This window comes from Symphalangus syndactylus, chromosome 13, assembly GCF_028878055.3.
Source record: "Symphalangus syndactylus isolate Jambi chromosome 13, NHGRI_mSymSyn1-v2.1_pri, whole genome shotgun sequence".
In the NCBI taxonomy this organism is placed as follows: domain Eukaryota; kingdom Metazoa; phylum Chordata; class Mammalia; order Primates; family Hylobatidae; genus Symphalangus; species Symphalangus syndactylus.
Genome location: NC_072435.2, coordinates 25,045,723 through 25,066,093, shown reverse-complemented (window position 1 = coordinate 25,066,093; position 20,371 = coordinate 25,045,723). Strand labels below are relative to the sequence as shown.

At 43.8% G+C, this 20,371-nt stretch overlaps 1 protein-coding gene across 1 annotated transcript; it reads left to right on the top strand.

Moving 5' to 3' along the window:
- The first annotated feature begins 164 nt into the window (after nucleotides 1-164).
- Nucleotides 165-13,987, top strand: LOC129460694 (zinc finger protein 816-like). Its single transcript, XM_055238932.2, is given in 5 exon segments — nucleotides 165-245; nucleotides 8,070-8,196; nucleotides 9,360-10,387; nucleotides 10,640-10,927; nucleotides 12,078-13,987. Coding segments are annotated over 5 exon segments (1,710 nt in total). The 5' UTR covers nucleotides 165-224; the 3' UTR covers nucleotides 12,324-13,987.
- Nucleotides 13,988-20,371: the final 6,384 nt, after the last annotated feature.

The window sequence follows — 20,371 nt, the reverse complement described above, 5'->3', positions numbered from 1 at the left end:
TGGGTGTGCAGATTTTAAAGTCTAGAGGATCCCGGACATCGGTGCGGAACACTGTAGAAGAGGAGTGCAAGTTTGAAAAAGGAAGACGGAAACTCTTCTCACTGACGCGTGACCTCTCCATCCGCTTCCTCTCCATCCGCTTCCGGGTCTGCGGGCAATCCCTCTCATGGCAGGGCGGGGCCGCAGCGTCCTGGACCAGCGCCTGGACCCTGGCTGGTCTCGCAATGGAGAGGGCTGGATCCGAGGTGGGAGCCGAGATAGGGGCGGGTCTGGGAAAGGGGCGGAGCCTGGCCTTCCCTAGTTTCGCCCCGCCCCAGGGACTTTACCGGTCTGTGGGTTATTTTTCTGCCCAACTACTTGATGGTCCTCATTTGCAGCCATTTGAATCTCTGTGATGTCCTCTGGAGCAGAGCTGCTTCCTGCTTATTTTAAGCTAATGTTTCAAACAACGTAAGGCAAAGCTTAGAGTTTCCTGGGTCTTTTATATTGGAAACCGAGATGTTTTACTCTTTACAAATTGAAAACTTTTAAATCAAAAACTGTTAAATCAAAAACTGTTTTTGCCAGCAGGTGGAAATGAGATTCTACAGGGGTCTGGGAGCTAGGACCTTGGTGGCAGTGGTGGGGCGGGGTTGGGGGTCAGTGTGGAATCCGGAACGTCTCAGGCTCTGGGAATTAGAACGCTATATTTAATTAAACAAGGGCTGGAGTTGCTCTGTAGGGGATGGAAAGCGCAAGGTGAAATGCAAAACTCTGCTTGTACAAAATTTGCAATTTTACAGCAACTCCCATTAGAACATAATTTCCATTTTCATTTCTCCTGCATTGGGAAGATAGGGATGCAACCCTGGGTTTAGGGCCAGGGACTTTCATGGGGTCACGACCTGGGCATGTTGGTAGAGGATTGAGGTATCTGATAATTTAGGTCAACAACATTTTTTAAAATAGGTATTAATTCCTTAGTTCATTGTATTTGATATTTTGATCTACTACACACTGGAGGTGAAAACTATTAATACAAATTAATGTCTCTTTGAAATAAAGTTTGATTAGCATTCTATTTTTTCAGTTAGCTGAAATTTTCTTTTGGCCAACAGTAAGGTCATGTTTGGATGCTGTGTGTGTGTGTGTGTGTGTTGAAGAAAAATAGAATATTTCTTAGATAATGGTTCAATTTGTGTTTACTAGTTTAGTTATACTATGTCCTCAATATGGTTTTTATTGCAAGATTATCTGAAGACCTTCCAACAGATATGTTGACCCAAAGAGTTTGAAGGTAATATCCAGTTCATCAGTATCTGTAGTATTCTCTGTATACTCAATCTGAATAGAAATTTGTCTACAACACTCTTACCCAGCTTTTCCCACTTTAATAAAGATGAGCTTATTTCTCATCTAGCCCCAATCTTAAAATGTTGCTTTACCTCGACAGAAAAATTTATAGGACACAAATAAAAATATTTTCATCTCAGTAAAGCTACTTTTATTAAAGGCATAAAAGCACATATCCATTTCATTCAGATTTACATTTACAATATAATTTTAGTCTTTGTATTTAATGATTTTCAACATGTGTGATATGTTAAATTGTTTTTATCACTTGTGTATTTAAATTTTTAATATTAGCTCAATTAATGATTTTTAAAATGCTTACATTGTGTTTTCCAAAATTTAGGAAGAAACATTTACTCATATTTTGTTGCAGAGATTTAGCATAATTAAATAAAAGTACTTAAGCAGAGAAAATAATTTTGTGGAGGGAGAAAATTGTTTTCCAATTTTCATAGAGAAAAATGTACCGTCTTTATCAATTCCACTGAAAAGAAGCCCAGTTATCTTTAATTTTGAAGACTTTCACAAGTTTTTCTGATAATCTGGTAATTGCCATGTTAACGATCTTTCAAATAATTAACTCTATTCAAACAAAAGAAATATATTGTGTAGGTCAGGGTTGGTGGCCCACACCTGTAATCCCAGCCCTTTGGGAGGCCAAGGCAGGTGGATCACTTGAGGTCAGGAGTTCGAAACCAGCCTGGGAAACATGGAGAAACCTCATCTCTACAAAAAAATACAAAAATTAGCCAGGCGTGGTGGCTCATACCTATGGTCTCAGCTACTCATGAGCCTGAGGCAGGAGGATCGCTTGAGCCCAGGAGGCAGAGGTTGCTGTGAGCCAAGATGGCGCCAGTGCATTCCAGCTTGGGCAACAGAGAGAGACCCCCTGTCTCAACAACAAAAAGAAATATATTGTGTAAACACAAAGTCGTCAAGATAGATCAGTGTGGGATATAATTTACATTGATGGAAAAATTAACCCCCTCTTTTTTTTTTTTTTTTTTTGAGACGGAGTTTTGCTTTTGTCGCTCAGGCTGGAGTGCAATGGCATGATCTCGGCTCAGTGCAACCTCCACCTCCCAGGTTCAAGCGATTCTCCTGCCTCAGCCTCCCAAGTAGCTGGGATTACAGGCACGTGCCACCACGCCCAGCTAATTTTTGTATTTTTAGTAGAGACGGGGTTTCTCCATGTTGGTCAGTCTGGTCTCGAACTCTGACCTCAGGTGATCTGCCCACCTCAGCCTCCCAAAGTGCTGGGATTACAGGAGTGAGCCACTGCACCCAGCAAAAATGACTCCACTTTAAGTGGTTTTTTTTTTTTTTTTAAGACACTCTCTAATACTCTTGCGTAGTAGTGTTCAAACTTCAATGCCCAAAAAAATTTCCTGGGGAATTTGTTCCAATGAAGAATGTGACTCAGTAGTGGTGGAAGTAGCCTGAGAGTTGGCATCTATAGCCCCCAGGGAATACTATGCTGGTCTGTAGAGGACAAATTGAGTAGTGTGGGAAACTGAACTTAATATATTTTAAACCAATCAGATTTTGTGAGAACGCACTCACTATCAAGAGAACAGCAAGGGTGAAATCCGCCCCCATGATTCAATCGCCTGCCACCAGGCCCCTCCCCTGACACGTGGGGATTACAATTAGACATGAGATTTGGGTGGGGACACAGAGCAAACCATGTTAGAGCTCATGGAGAAGTGTCCTATGTGATGGAACATCCTGCTTCTGTGGGCGTGACAGTCTTTGCTCTTTCTCGGCAGAGAAGCACTGACAATAATCATTTGAGGATCATGTATAGATAGGCTTTCTTAATTCTCAGTTTCTTGAAAAAGGATTCATTACTCATTTTCAAATCGAGTGATGGTGGGGAGTGACTTCAGTAAAAATGGCAGATTAGGGAACTCGGGGTGGGAGTGGCAGCTGTCCATCCCCAGAAATATCAGAAGGCCCAGCACAACCTGCCAGAATTAACCTGATCAAAACTTGTACTTTTTTTTTTTGCCATGTAGCTTTATTTTTTATCAGACCTTTATTTTGCTATATGTTGTAAAGAATCTATTTTGTCACTTTGTAGTGTGTCTTATGCACTGCAGTCTATTTCTGAGTTTTGAGCTCCACCCATCTATCAGTCTGCCCATCAACCAAAATATCTTACAGGGCTAGCTACCGTCATTTCATTCTTTTTCAGATGTCCTAGATGAAAGTAGCAGTGGCTTAAACAAATAACAGTGTACTTAACACCAGAGACTTTCCAGTGAGCTGTGTTGCACGCCAGGTCGGTGGAAAGATTCACTGGGTGTGCCATGCCCCAGGCACGTGTGTGTGTTCAGCATTTGGAAGCTCTTGTCCCCCATAGTTCAGGGATTAGCATGGAGGCTTCATCACGAAGTCATGATTGATGTTAACGCAGTCTCCAGCCCCCCACCCTTCCTGGAGGATGGTGGATGGTGGTGACTCTTCCATGCTTCTAAGCCTGGCCTCATGTTGCTGGTGATCAGCCCCATCCAGGAGACCATAGAGGTTGCCTCATTAGGACAAATCACACTCCCACACCCAGGGCCACCCAAGGTCTTCGGAGCTCTGTGTCAGGAACCAGGAAAGAGACCAATATATGCATTTCTTCTTATTCCACAAGGCCCCTCAGCCATTCTTCAGTTGTGTTTCATCCACACTTTACCGGTGTGTGTCACAGGGGAATAGGTGGCTCTCAGCTGAGTGGGAAAGACAGTCGACAGAAAGACCCTGTGTTGGGTCCACAGGTCCTCATGGGGAGCATAGCTGGTCTCAAACTCCTGACCTCAGGTGATCTCCCCACCTCGGCCACCCAAAGTGCTAGGTTTACGAGAGCCACTCGCCCAGCCTCCCTTTACTTTTTTATTCATCAGTTCTCTTGTTGTTTTACCCATTATTGAAAGTGGGATGTTGAAATCTCCTAGCATTACAATGGATTATTTCTTTGAGTTCTGCAAACATTGGCTTTATATGTGGAGCTCTGATATTCATGCGTGTGTATCTCTAGTTATTGTATATTCTTGGTGAATTGACCCTATTACCGTGATGTAATGTTCTTCCATGTCTCCAATAAAATATTTTTGAGTTAAAACATTTTAGTATAGCCACCTCTGCTCTCTTTGGATAAAAAAAATCATTTTTTATCTTTAGTATTATTTTGTATTAAAAAAAAATTTTAGATACAATGTCTTGCTCTGTCACCCAGGGTGGAGTGCAATGGTGTGATCATGGCTCACTGCAATCTTGAATTCCTGGGGTCAGGTGATTGTCCCACCTCAGCCTCCCCCAGTAGCTGGTACAGGTGCATGCTACCATGCCAGGTGAATATTTCAGTTTTATTTTTTTTTTTAGAGACAAGGTCTTGCTGTGTTGTTGAAGTTAGTTTGGTCTCCTGGGCTCAAGAGATCCTCCTCGGCCTCCTGAGGCACCAACCCCCATACCTAATTATTGGTTTTTATTTTTTAAATTGTAGCGTATGTGTGTCCTTAGGGCTAATATGAGTTTTCTGTGGACAACATGTGGTTGGTTCCTGTTGATTCAGCCAGTCTTTGCCTTCTGAGTGCAGAGTTAAATATTTACCTTTGAAGTATTACTGATGGAGAAGACCTTGCCATTGCGATTTTGTTACACATTATCTGTATTTCCTGTAGGTTTTTTTGTTCTTCATTTCTCATTTCCTACTTTTTGTGTTTATTTGATTTTTTGTGTAGACATGCTTTGACTCCCTTCTTATTGACTTTTGTTTGTTTGTTTGTTTATGATGGCGTCTCACTCTGTTGCCAAGGCTACAGTGCAGTAGCGCGATCTTGGCTCACCACAGCAGGCTCTGCCTCTCAGGCTTAAACAATTCTTGTGCCCCAGTGGCTCACACTTGTAATCCCAGCACTTTGGGAGGCTGAGGTGGGCAAATCACCTGGGGTCAGCAGTTCAAAACCAGCCTGGCTAACATGGCGAAACTCTATCTCTACTAAAAATACAAAAATTAGCCAGACATGGTGGTGGGCGCCTGTAATCCCTGCTACTCAAGAGGCTAAGGCAGGAGAGTCGCTTGAACTGGGGAGGCGGAGGTTGCAGTGAGCCGAGGTTGCACCGCTGCACTCTAGCCTGGGCAACGGAGCGAGACTCTGTCTCAAGAAAAAAAAAAAAAAAATTCCATAACCTCCAAAAGCTTCTCTTTCTCCACTAGAACTCTTTATGTCGGAATTATTTCTGTGTATGTTGCATTTTCATTAACATATGTACGGTGTTTTTTCATGCTTTTTTCTTCTAAATAATAGGGAAAAAAGTTGAATTACGAAGAAAAGGTGTACTTATACCAGTTTCTGTATCTGTCCTTTTGCCTATTTATTGATTGATTGATTGATGAGATGAAGTTTTGTTCTTGTCGCCCATGCTGGAGTGCAATGGCACAATCTCGGGTCACTGCAACCTCCAACTCTTGGTTTCAAGCTATTCTCCTACTTTAGTTTCCCGAGTAGCTGGGATTGCAGGCATGTGCCACCACGCTTGGCTAATTTTATATTTTAATAGACACAGGGTTTCTCCTTGTTGGTCAGGCTGGTCTGGAACTCCCGCCCTCAGTTGATCTGCCAACCTCGGCCTTCTAAACTGCTGGGATAACAAGGTGTGAACCACCACGCCCGGCCTATCTGTCTTTTAATTTACCTTTACTGGAGAATTTTATATATATTTGTGGATTGGAGTTACTCTTTAGACTTCTTTCATTTCTTTCTTTTTATTTTGAGAGGGAGTCTTGGTCTGTCACCCAGGCTGGAGTGCAGTGGTGTGATCTTGGGTAACTGCAACCTCTGCCTCCTGGGTTCAAGCAATTCTCCTGCCTCAGCCTCCCAAGTAGCCGGGACTACAGGCGTGTGCCACCACACCTGGCTAATTTTTGTATTTTTGGTAGAGAGGGGTTTCACCATGTTGGCCAGATGGTCTCGATCTCCTGACATCGTGATCCGCCTGTCTCAGCCTCCCAAAGTCTGGGATTACAGGCGTGAGCCACCACGCCTGGATTTTTATATATATATTTATTTATTTATTGAGGCAGAGTCTCACTGTGTTGTGAGGCTGGAGTGCTGTGGCGCCATCTCGGATCACTGCAACCTCTGCCTCCCAGGTTCAAACGATTCTCCTACCTCAGCCTCCTGAGTAGCTGGGACTACAGGCACGTGCCACCACACCCGGCTAATTTTTGTGTATTTATTTATTTATTTATTTATTTATTTGAGATGACGTCTCGCTCTTGTCCTCCAGGCTGGAGTGTGATGGCGCGATCTCGGCTCACTGCAACCTCTGCCTGCCGGTTTCAAGCGATTCTCCTGCCTCAGCCCCACCGAGTAGCTGGGACTACAGGCGCATGACACCACGCCCAGCTAATTTTTGTATTTTTAGTAGAGACGAGCTTTTACCATGTTGGCCAGGCTGGTCTAGAACTCCTGACTTCAGGTGATTTACCCACCTCAGCCTCCAAAGTGAACCATGGTGCCCGGCTTCTTTTTTTTTTTTTTTTTTTTTGAGACAGTGTCTCGCTTTGTCAACAGGGTAGAGTGCTGTGGCACCATCTCACCTCACTGCAACCTCCGCCTCCCGAGTTCAAGAGATTGTTCTGTCTCAGCCTCTCGAATAGCTGGGACTATAGGTGCACCACCATGCCCAGCTAATTTTTGTATTTGGCCAGGATGGTCTCTACTTCTTGACCTTATGATCCGCCTGCCTCGGCCTTCCAAAGTGCTGGGATTACAGGCGTGACCTGCATGCGGCCAAGCCCAGGGTTTGTGTAGAAAACACATCGTTGCAATATATATATATATATATATACTTTTTTTTTTTTTTTTTTAGAAAGAGTCTCACTCTGTTGCCCAGGCGGGATTGCAGTGTTGTGATCTTGGCTTCCTGCAACCTCCGCCTCCAGAGTTCAAGCAATTTTCTTTCCTCAGCTTCCTGAATCACTGGGATTACAGACACCCCTCGACCATGCCCAGCCAATTTTTTTATTTTTAGTAGATAACGGAGTTTTGTCGTGTTAGAGAGGTTGGTCGCGAACTCCTGACCTTAGTCCCAAAGTGATGGGATTACAGGTGTGGATTTATTATATATACATAATAAATTTTATATAATAAATCTTATAATAAAATTTATTATATATATATATATAATAAAATTTTTTTTTTTTTGGAGATGGAGTCTTACTCTGCAGCCCAAGCTGAAGTGCAGTGGCATGATCTGGGCTCACTGCAAACTTTACCTCTGGTTCTCAAGTTATTCTCCTGCCTCAGCCTCCCAAGTAGCTGAGACTAGAGGCATACGCCACCACACCTGGTTTCTTTTTGTGTTTTTTTTTTTTTGTATTTTTAGTAGAGACGGGGTTTCACCATGTTGTCCTGGGTGGTGTCAAACTCCTGAGCTCAGGTGATCCACCTGCCTCAGCCTCCCAAAGTGCTGGGATTTTAGGCATGAGCCACCGTGCCAGGCCATATATTTTTTATATTTTCCGTAAAACTGAGACTTCCACAGTGACTTAGGGGATTTTAAAATCTATCATGAAAAAGTGCAATAAAACGCAACTATACAGAAAAATTTTTCAAAAATATCTTAATGTGGATTTGTCAGTCTTGGATCAAATCAATACTTATTTTCTCTTTTCTCATTTCATGTGAAGATGATAACTTACTCCTACACAATGTTTTGTTGAAATGTGTTTTTCATTTTAGGGACGCTTGACTTTCAGGGATGTGGCTATAGAGTTCTCTTTGGAGGAGTGGAAATGCCTGAACCCTTCGCAGAGGGCTTTAAACAGGGCCGTGATGTGGGAGAACTACAGGAACCTGGAGTTTGTGGGTGAGGAAAATATCCCTCCAGACATGAGGAATCTGCACTTGTCTATCTTGGCTCTTCCTGATTTTGTATTCTCTTTTGTGATGTTGCCGCATACATGCTTTTGATGTACATGTCATTGTTTTCTGCAGTGATGACGCTCCTCTGTTATGGATGACTTCTTAGAGACTCTCCTGTGGAGTGCTTTTACATAAAAACAGAAAATTCATGAACACTTTGACTAATACAATTGAACATCATCCTGCTCTAGGAACAGATGTCCCTGGAAGTCCTGAGCAGAATTGTCAGCATGGCCCAGGATACGAGATAGAAAGCATGACACTGACTGACAAGTGTTTCCAGCTGTGCTTCTGGTTTTGTTTTCTTTTTGTTTGTTTGTTTTCAGACAGTCTCCCTCTGTTGAACAGGCTGGAGTGCAGAGTCGTGATCTCAGCTTATTGCAACCTCTGAATCCTGAGTTCAAGCAATTCGTGTACCTCAGCCTCTCAACCTAACTGGAATTACAGGCACATGCCTCCATACCTGGCCGATTTTTGTATTTTTATTAGACATAGGGTATCACCATGTTGGCCAGGCTGGTCTTGAACTCCTGGCCTCAAGCAATTCGCCCGCTTCAGCCTCCAAGTGTTGGGATTACACGCATGAGCCACCACACTTGGCCTTTTGTTCTGGTTTTTGAGAAGCATCACAGAAGCGTCTCTCACTGGCACTGTGACAGTGCTCATCACATAAACTAATGATCGACTTCTCTAAGCAGCAGTCACTGCTGTAGAAATTCCTCCTAGGGAGGACATCATTCAGGCTTACTGCCTCAGGTATATGAGGCTCTTGACTGAACTCTTTTTTTTTTTCTATGCAGAATTTTGCTCTTGTTGCCCAGGCTGGAGTGCAATGTCATGATCTCCACTCACTGCAACCTCCGCCTCCTGGGTTCAAGCAATTCTCCTGCCTCAGCCTCCTGAGTAGCTGGGATTACAGGCATCTGACACCGCGCCTGGCTAATTTTTGTATTTTTAGTAGAGACAGGGTGTTTCTAAACTTTGAAGATCACATTTAGGAATTTTAAAATAAGTATTGCTTTTTGTGTAATTTTTACACATTTCAATATTAACTATTATTTACCATCTGTACTTAATTGGAAACCTATTGGTTTTTATATTTTTTAGATAGCTCTTTAAAATCTATGATGGAGTTCTTACCAACCGGGCACGGTAATACAGGAGAAGAGTTCCACACAGGGACATTGGAAAGACATAAAAGTCATCACATTGGAGATTTTTGCTTCCCAGAAATCAAGAAAGATATTCATCACTTTGCGTTTCAGTGGCAAGAAGTTGAAAGAAATGGTCATGAAGCACCTATGACAGAAACCAAAGAGTTGACTGGTAGTCCAGACCGATATGATCAAAGGCATGCTGGAAACAAGCCTATTAAAGATCAGCTTGGATTAAGCTTTCATTCGCATCTGCCTGAACTGCACATATTTCCGACCGAAGGGAAAATTAGTAACCAAGTGGACAAGTCTATCAGTGGTGCTTCCTTAGCTTCAACATCCCAAGGAATTTCTTGTAGGCTCAAAACCCATATTTCTAATAAGTATGGCAAAAATTTCCTCCATTCTTCAGTACTCACACAAATACAGGAAGTATGCATGAGAGAAAAACCTTGCCAATATAATGAGTGTGGCAAAGCCTTTAATTATAGCTCACTCTTTAAGAGACATCACATAACCCATTCAAGAGAGAAACAGTATAAATGTAATGTATGTGGCAAGATCTTTAATCAGAAGTGATGCCTTGCATGTCATCGTAGATGTCACACTGGTGAGAAAACTTACAAGTGTAATGAGTGTGGCAAGACCTTCAGTCAGATGTCATCTTTTACATGCCATCATAGACTTCGTACTGGAGGGAAACCTTACAAGTGTAATGAGTGTGGCAAGACCTTCAGTTGGAAGTCATCCCTTAGATGCCATCGTAGACTTCATACTGAAGAGAAACCTTACAAATGTAATGAGTGTGGCAAGACCTTCCATCAGAAGTCATCCCTTCAATGCCATCGTAGACTTCATACTGGAGAGAAACTTTACACATGTAATGAATGTGGCAAGATTTTTAGTAGAAGACAAAACTTTGCACATCATCATAGACTTCATACTGGAGAGAAACCTTACAAATGTGAGGAATGTGACAAAGTTTACATTCGCAGATCACAGCTTGAAACACATAGGATAATTCATACTGGAGAGAGATCATACAAATGTAAGGTTTGTGACAAGGCTGTCTGGAAAATGTCATGCGTTGTACACCATAAGAGAGTTCATACTGGAGAGAAACCGTACAAGTGTAGTAAATGTGTCAAGACCTTCAGTCAGAAGTCAAATCTTCAATGCCATCATCGACTTCATACTGGAGAGAAACCTTACACATGTAATGAATGTGGCAAGGTTTTTGGTAGAAAAGCACACCTTGCACGTCATCATCAAATTCATACTGGAGAGAAACCTTACAAATGTGAAGAATGTGACAAAGTTTTCAGTTGCAAATCACACCTTGAAAGACATAGGAGAATTCACACTGGAGAAAAACCATACAAATGTAAGGTTTGTGACAAGGCTTTCCGGAGGGATTCATGCCTTGCACAACATCAGAGAGTTCATACTGGAGAGAAACCTTACAAGTGCAATGAGTGTGGCAAAGCCTTTAGTGGGAAGCCAGCACTTATTCACCATCAGGCAATCCATGGTGTAGGGAAACTTTACAAATGTAATGATTCTCACAAAGTCTTCAGTAATGCTACAGCTATTGCAAATCATTAGAGAATTCAAGAGAGATCTTGTGAAGGGGGCCAGCCCCTCCATACCTGTGGGTGTTTCTCGTCAGGTGGGATGAGAGACTGTGAAAAGAAATAAGACACAGAGACAAAGTATAGAGGAAGAATAGTGGGCCCAGGGGACCGGCGCTCAGTATACGGAGGACCCGCGCCAGTAGCAGTCTGAGTTCCCTCAGTATTTATTGATCACTATCTCTACAATCTCGGTGAGGGGGATGTGGCAAGACTATAGGGTGATGGTGGGGAGAGGGTTAGCAGGAAAACGTGTGAGCAAAGGACTCTGTGTCATAAATAATTTTAAGGAAAGGTGCTGTGCCTCCATGTGCGCATAGGCCAGATTTATGTTTGACTTTACACAAACATCTCAGTGCTGTAAAGAGCTGTATTGCTGCCAGCATGTCTCACCTCTAGCCATAAGGCAGTTTTCTCCTATCTCAGTAAATAGAATGAATGATCGGGTTTTACACGGAGACATTCCATTCCCAGGAACGAGCAGGAGACAGATGACTTACTCTTATCTCCACTGCAAAGAGGCCTTCCTCTTTCACTGATCCTCCTCAGCACAGACCCTTTATGGGTGTTGGACTGGGGGACGGTCAGGTCTTTCCCTTCCCACGAGGCCATATCTCAGGCTGTCTCAGTGTGGAGAAACCTTGGACAATACCCAGGGTTTTTTGGGCAGAGGTCCCTGTGGCCTTCTGCAGTGTATTTTGTCCCTGGGTACTTGAGACTGGAGAACGGCGATGATTTTACCAAGCATACTGCCTGCAAACACATTTTTAACAAAGCACATCCGCACTGCCCTAAATCCATTAAACCTTGAGTCAATAAAGCACATGTTTCTGCGAATACAGAGTTGGGGCTAGAGTTACAGATTAACAGCATCTCAAAGTAGAAGAATTTTCTTAGTACAGATCAAAATGGAGTGTCTTATGTCTTCCTTTATCTACATAGACACAGTAACAGTCTGATCTCTCTTTCCCCCACAATATTACAAGTGTAATAAATGTGTCAAATTTTTCAGACATTGTTCATACATTGCAGTTCATCAGTGAACTCATACTGGAGAGAAACCTTACAAATGTCATGACTGTGGCAAGGTCTTCCGTCAAGCTTCATCCTATGCAAAGGAGAATTCACACAGGAGACAAACTCACAAGTGTGATGATTGTGGCAAAGCCTTTACTTCACGTTCACAAGTCATTAGGCATCAGAGAATCCATACTGGACAGAAATCTTACAAATGTCATAAGTGTGGCAAGGTCTCCAGTCTGTGGGCACTCCATGCAGAACATTAGAAAATTTATTTTATTTTATTTTTTTTTTTTGAGACGGAGTCTCGCTCTGTCACCCAGGCTGGAGTGCAGTGGCGCAATCTCGACTTACTGCAAGCTCCGCCTCCTGGGTTCACGCCATTCTCCTGCCTCAGCCTCCCAAGTAGCTGGGACTACAGGGGCCAGCCACCACGCCCGGCTAAATTTTTTTGTATTTTTAGTAGAGACGGGGTTTCACTGTGTTAGCCAGGATGGTCTCGATCAGAAAATTCATTTTTGAGATAATTGTTCCAAATGAATATAGAAAATCATAAAGCTTTAATTGACATTACAGTCAATTCAGCATTAACTTGAGTTTGAGTTAACATTGAGTTCAGGCATTAATTGACATGAAAAGTGTTAATGTTACGAAGAATGGGCCAGGTGCGGTGGCTCATGCCTGTAATCCCAGCACTTTGGGAGGCCAAGGCAGGTAGATCACTTGAGGTCAGCAGTTTGAGATGAGCCTGGCCAACAGACTTGAGCCACTTTACCCAGCCTGGTTTTAATTTTTATTTTTTGAGATTGAGTCTTGCTCTTGTCACTCAGCCTATAGTGCAATGACATGATCTCGGCTCACTGGAACCTCTGCCTCCTGCATTCAAGCAATTCTCCTGCCGCAGTCTCCTGAGTACCTGGGATTAGTGGTGTGCGCCAACACACCATGCTAATTTTTATATTTTTATTTATTTTTATTTTATATTTTATTTTATTTTTGACTTGAGATGGAGTCTCGCTCTTGTCACCCAGGCTGGAGTACAGTGGTGTGATCTCACTGCAACCTTTGCTTCCTAGGTTCATGCAATTGTCCTGCCTCAGCCTCCTGAGTAGCTGGGCTTACAGGTGCCTGCCACCATGCCTGGCTAATTTTTGTATTTTTAGTAGAGAGGGGGTTTCTCCATGTTGGTCAGGCTGGTCTAGAACTCCTGACCCCAGCTGATCCACCCACCCCAGCCTCCCAACGTGGAAAGATTACAGGCATGAGCCACTGTGACTGACTTTTTTTTTTTTTTTTTTTTTTGAGCCTGTTTTGCAGCGTTTACAAATATCAGGGTTTTCCCACGAGATCATGAAGATTTTCACGTAAGAGATTTCTGGCCATTTGTGTTGGTGTTGGCAGTAAAGGTCAAGCAGGAATATGTAATAACATTCAAGCTCCCCACCTTTGGCCACATTCCTGCATTTCTAGTTCATATTTTGACGAAACTCAGCTACTTGGGAGGCTGAGGCAGGATAATCACTGGAACCCAGAAGGTGGAGGTTGTAGTGAGCCGAGATTGCACCATTGCACTCCAGCCTGGGCAAAAAAAAAAAAAAAAAAGTCTAAAAAAAAGTCATGCGTCTTCTCCTCTTTCCGTCATTGTGGTGTGTGCTTGACTCCGCTTCTCGCCATGTCTTCTCACAAGACTTTCAGGATTAAGGAAGTCCTGGCCAAGAAAAGCAAAATTGTCCCATTTCCCAGTGGACTCGCATAAAAACTGGTAATAAGGTCACAATCATGTTACCATATCAAGCTGAAAATGTCACCACTATCTGGAGAGTTGGACATGTTTTATTGGGAATATATTTTTTAATCTCTGAATCTGGTATGAATGCATTGGTTGGCTGGGTTCATTAATAAATATGTGAAACATTTCATTTCAAAAAAATGTCAGATGAAGTAATTCGATAGAGTACGTTGGTCTTTGTTTTGTTTTTTTGAGCTGGAGACTCCACTATGTTCAGTGGATCACACCTGTGGTCCACACACCTTGGGAGGCTGAGGTGGGAGGATTGCTTGAGACCAAGTCTCCTGGGAATCTTCTCGTCTCTTCTAACCCAGTTTATGACAGACCCTTGGACTTTACTTTGTTATCTACCTGTGACCCGGAAGCCCCCCCAAGTCCAGTTACTCCACCTTTCCAGACCGAACCAATATATATCTTACATGTTTTGATTGATGTATTATGTCTCCCTAAAATGTGTAAAACCGAACTGCAGCCTGAGCACCTTGAGCACACATCATCAGGACCTCTTGAGGCTGTGTCACGGGGGCATTTTTAACCTTGGCAAAATAGATTTCTAAATTGAGTGAGACCCAGTAGATACTTTTGGTTCACAAGCTCATGAACACAGAAAAAATCAAGAGAGAATAGGAAAAAAACTAGATGTAATGGAAAGCACAAACTCAGGTCCAAAATCTGAACTCTTTCATATGTACTCGACATAAGGAAATGCTCTTCAACTTTGTGTGAAAGATAGATTACGAACATTTGATTAAAATAAAAACCCATTCTATGTGATTTTAGCCAATTTAAAACTGCAAATAATGATCAATTATATACATACATAAAACTTCCTAATATTTCATTTAGTATTGCTATTTCTATGTTCTTGGGGCAGAAGCTCAGTCTGTCAGATACATTACAAGACAGGGGTGTCGTCCATAATTGTGCTTAGGACTCTGTGTTGCATGAGTGGACAAACTGTTAAGCAGGAACCTAGGAGAGCTAGGGTGACAAAGTTCAAGTCCATTAAAACTAGCAAGACGTAGGCCCGGCGCGGTGGCTCACGCCTATAATCCCAGCACTTTGGGAGGCCAAGGCGGGTGGATCACGAGGTCAAGGGTTCAAGACCAGCCTGACCAATATGGTGAAACCCCGTCTCTACTAAAAATACAAAAAAAATAGCTGGGCGTGGTGGCGGACGCCTGTAATCTCAGCTACTCAGGAGGCTGAGGCAGGAGAATTGCTTGAACCCGGGAGGCGGAGGTTGCAGTGAGCCGGGATCGCACCACTGCACACCAGCCTGGGCAACACAGCAAGACTCTGTCTCAAAAAAAAAAAAAGAAAAAAAAAACTAGCAAGACGTATTCCTTACTGCTCACTCACGAGTCACGGTTATAAGATGCTTACCGTTAAGGAAAACAGCTTATTGATACCTGCAAGGACAAACTCCTACAGAAACACAATGTCCAGATGACCCAATATCCCATGACAACGTATGCTTTTAAGATAGCAGGTTGGTGTTGAACTCCTGACCTCCGGTGATCCGCCCGCCTCGGCCTTCCAAAGCGGTGGGATTACAGGCGTGAGCCACCGCGCCCGGCCAAGGATAGCTTTAAATCAGAAAGCATTAAGTTTTGTTACACTGCCAGCCCACTGGCAGGTAGACATACCTTAGCTTTTACGTAGGCCCCGTATGTAAGAAAAACTTCAGGAGGAGGCGTTCCCCCTGCTTTCTGGGGACGCCCTACTGTGTAACTGGTAGCTTTCAATAAACTCTCCTCACGGCACTCGGACACTCGCCTTAAATTCTTTCCTGCGCAAGATCCAAGAACTCGAACATGAAGTATGGACTGTGTCCCCATTTGAGGCAACAAAACGCGTGAACGTTATACAAAAACAGACAATTGATCTAATTCTCATAAAAGTAGGAATTTCATAGTTCTCATCCAGCATGCCAAGCAAAGATGGACACTGTGGAGTCATCCCTCATGAGAACAAAGGGGCTGACAGCTGGGAAATATGGGTGGATGAAGGGTGAGGCGCTCAGCAGCCGCCAACTGGGATTAATGAAAAGGGCAATAGGATCTTGAAAGGTGGAGGACACGGTCTAAAACGATACAAAAGCTGCAGAGCCACCGGGCCTGCGAGCTTCCCATGGCGAAGCTGGGACTCCCTGACAACTGCACAAAGCCGCGTGGGGATTTCAACGTCCCGAAGCACCCAGATTCCTGTTGTGGCTGGACTCGGGGCTAGGGTGCTGCGAAAAGCTGGTTTGAAGCAGAAAGACAAAAAAAAAAGGTCACCTGAGTCAGCCCCGGGCGCTGCGTGCAGAACAACCATGGGGGTGTCCTGGACCCTGTCTGGACGGGTTCTGGACACTGGGCGGGGACGGGGCGGGAGGGGGGAAAGGTCAAAGAGGGGGCGGAGCCCGGGTCGGGGCGAGAGGGTGGAGACCGCTGTGGGGGCGGGGTCTGGAACAGGACTCGGGCGGGGCAAGATGGAGGAGGCTGCCTGGGGCCGTGTCCGACTGTGGGCAGGAGCGGGGCCAGAGAGTTATCGTCGTCTAGGGGGCGGGCTCTCGAAGGCGTGTGATTCTAAAGAGCCGGGCCTGGAGGTGGGGGGGTGTCCGGGCTCTCTCAGATGGGCCATGGATGTCGCCTGCTGTCATCCTCTCCCTCTAGGACTGGATCCTCCGGGTTCTGGTTGGTGGATTGATTTTCATGTGCCGTGATGTTACCCCTAATATCACATGGATGCTTCCTGCCCGTTTTAAGTTAATATTTCAAAAAAATCGAAGGTAAAACAACTTACTGTAGTGGACCACCTGTACTGAACGCTGAGTAGTTTTTCTTCTTAAATTGAAAATGGTTTTAATCCAAAGCGCCTTTTTTGAGCAGGTAGAGTCTCGCGTCCTGCAGGCGGGGCGACCTCCCCTCAGTCTGGGGCAGGGCGGGGGAGAGGGGCAGGGACCTCGGTAAAGGGGTGGAGTGGGGCGCTGGTTGCAGTGGGGACTGACAGAACAGCTTATTAAACTAAGCAACGTCCTGGGTTGTTTGAGTGGATAATGGAAACTGTAAGGTGACAAGCAGAACTGCCTATTACACACAGGAAGTGGAGGATAACTTCATATTTCATGGAAATTAAGTCAGGGCCCAGAGCGGTGGCTCACACCTGTAATCCCAGCACTTTCAGAGGCCAAGGCAGGAGGATCGCTTGAGCCCAGGAGTTTGAGATTAACCTGGGCAACGTAGTGAGACGTGGTCTCTACTAAAAATAAAAAAAATGAGTGAGGTGTGGTGGTCCACGCCTGTGATCCCAGCTGCTCGGGGCGCTGAGGTGGGAGGATCACTTGAGCCAGGGATTTTATGGTTGCAGTGAGCTCTAATCTCGCCACCACACTCCAGCCTGGGTGACAGAGCGAGACTGTCTCAAAATAACAAGCAAATAAATGAGAGATATAATTCCTCCCTTGAAAATAAAAAAAGAAATTTCTTTTTTTTGTCTCTTTTCCCAGGACATTTATTTAGAAAATTTGTAAATGCATTTTCTCTGTCTTCTGAGGCTTTTTTTGTTTTGTTTTGTTTTTGAGACGGAGTCTCTCTTGTTGCCCGGGCTGGAGTGCAATGGCGCGATCTCGGCTCACCGCAACCTCCACCTCCTGGGTTCAAGAGATTCTCCTGCCTCAGCCTTCTGAGTAGCTGGGATTACAGGCACTAGCCACCACATCCGGCTAACTTTTGTATTTTTTAGTAGAGACGGGGTTTCTCCATGTTGGTCAGGCTGGTCTCGAACTTCCGACCTCAGGTGATCCGCCGGCCTCAGCCTCCCAGAATGCTGGGATTACAGGCGTGAGCCACCGCGCCCGGCCTTTTTTTTTTTTTTTTTTTTTTGACAGAGTTTTGCTCTTGTTGCTCACGCTGGAGTGCAATGGCGCGATCTTGCCTCACCGCAACTTCTGTCTTCCGGGTTCAAGCGATTCTCCTGCCTCAGCCACCTGAATAGCTGGGATTACAGGCATGCACCAGCATGCCCGGCTAACCTTGTATTTTTACTAGAGACGGGGTTTCTCCATGTTGGTCAGGCTGGTCTCGAACTCCCGACCTCATGCGATCTGCCCGCCTCGGCCTCTCAAACCACTGGGATTACAGGCGTGAGCCACCGCGCCTGGCCTGAAGTGGTATTTTTTAGAAACCATGTAATCCTTTTTTCAGCTTAATAACCCATGGATGTATTTCTGAAGGACTTGGGGTCTCTCTTTGATAGGCAAAGAACAAGGGAGACAGTACCTGTATCTCGGTAGGAAATTAAATATTTCAAACATCAAATAATTCCAATGTAAAGGTATGGACCTTTAAATAATTCTGAGCCTTGAAAGGAATGTGGTCATGCAACCTGAGTCCAGTGGTATGCAGGCGCAACTTCTTTTTTTTTTTTTTTTTTTTTTATTATACTTTAGGGTTTTAGGGTACATGTGCACAATGTGCAGGTTTGTTACATATGTATCCATGTGCCATGTTGATTTCCTGCACCCATTAACTCGTCATTTAGCATTAGGTGTATCTCCTAATGCTGTCCCTCCCCCCTCCCCCCACCCCACAACAGTCCCCGGAGCATGATGTTCCCCTTCCTGTGTCCATGAGTTCTCATTGTTCAATTCCCACCTGTGAGTGAGAACATGCGGTGTTTGGTTTTTTGTCCTTTCGATAGTTTACTGAGAATGATGTTTTCCAGTTTCATCCATGTCCCTACAAAGGACATGAACTCATCATTTTTTATGGCTGCATAGTATTCCATGGTGTATATGTGCCACATTTTCTTAATCCAGTCTATCGTTGTTGGACATTTGGGTTGGTTCCAACTCTTTGCTATTGTGAATAGTGCCGCAATAAACATACGTGTGCATGTGTCTTTATAGCAGCATGATTTATAGTCCTTTGGGTATATACCCAGTAATGGGATGGCTGGGTCAAATGGTATTTCTAGTTCTAGATCCCTGAGGAATCGCCACACTGACTTCCACAATGGTTGAACTAGTTTACAGTCCCACCAACAGTGTAAAAGTGTTCCTATTTCTCCACATCCTCTCCAGCACCTGTTGTTTCCTGATTTTTTTAATGATGGCCATTCTAACTGGTGTGAGATGGTATCTCACTGTGGTTTTGATTTGCATTTCTCTGATGGCCAGTGATGAGGAGCATTTCTTCATGTGTTTTTTGGCTGCATAAATGTCTTCTTTTGAGAAGTGTCTGTTCATGTCCTCTGCCCACTTTTTGATGGGGTTGTTTGTTTTTTTCTTGTAAATTTGTTTGAGTTCATAAAGTTCTGGCCAGAGCAATCAGACAGGAGAAGGAAATAAAGGGTATTCAATTAGGAAAAGAGGAAGTCAAATTGTCCCTGTTTGCAGATGACATGATTGTATATCTAGAAAACCCCATTGTCTCAGCCCAAAATCTCCTTAAGCTGATTAGCAACTTCAGCAAAGTCTCAGGATACAAAATTAATGTACAAAAATCACAAGCATTCTTGTACACAAATAACAGACAAACAGAGAGCCAAATCATGAGTGAACTCCCATTCACAATTGCTTCAAAGAGAATAAAATACCTAGGAATCCAACTTACAAGGGATGTGAAGGACCTCTTCAAGGAGAACTACAAACCACTGCTCAATGAAATAAAAGAGGATACAAACAAATGGAAGAACATTCCATGCTCATGGGTTGGAAGAATCAATATCGTGAAAATGGCCATACTGCCCAAGGTAATTTATAGATTCAATGCCATCCCCATCAAGCTACCAATGACTTTCTTCACAGAATTGGAAAAAACTACTTTAAAGTTCATATGGAACCAAAAAAGAGCCCGCATTGCCAAGTCAATCCTAAGCCAAAAGAACAAAGCTGGAGGCATCACGCTACCTGACTTTAAACTATACTACAAGGCTACAGTAACCAAAACAGCATGGTACTGGTACCACAACAGAGACATAGATCAATGGAACAGAACAGAGCCCTCAGAAATGATGCCGCATAGCTACAACTATCTGATCTTTGACAAACCTGACAAAAACAAGAAATGGGGAAAGGATTCCCTATTTAATAAATGGTGCTGGGAAAACTGGCTAGCCATATGTAGAAAGCTGCAACTGGATCCCTTCCTTACACCTTATACAAAAATTAATTCAAGATGGATTAAAGACTTATATGTTAGACCTAAAACCATTAAAATCCTACAAGAAAACCTAGGCAATACCATTCAGGACATAGGCGTGGGCAAGGACTTCATGTCTAAAACACCAAAAGCAATGGCAACAAAAGCCAAAATAGACAAATGGGATCTCATTAAACTAAAGAGCTTCTGCACAGCAAAAGAAACTATCATCAGAGTGAACAGGCAACCTACACAATGGGAGAAAATTTTTGCAACCTACTCATCTGACAAAGGGCTAATATCCAGAATCTGCAACTTCTAAGAGTTTTCCTGGCCAGACGCGGTGGCTAACGCCTGTAATCCCAACACTTTGGGAGGCCGAGGCAGGTGGATCACT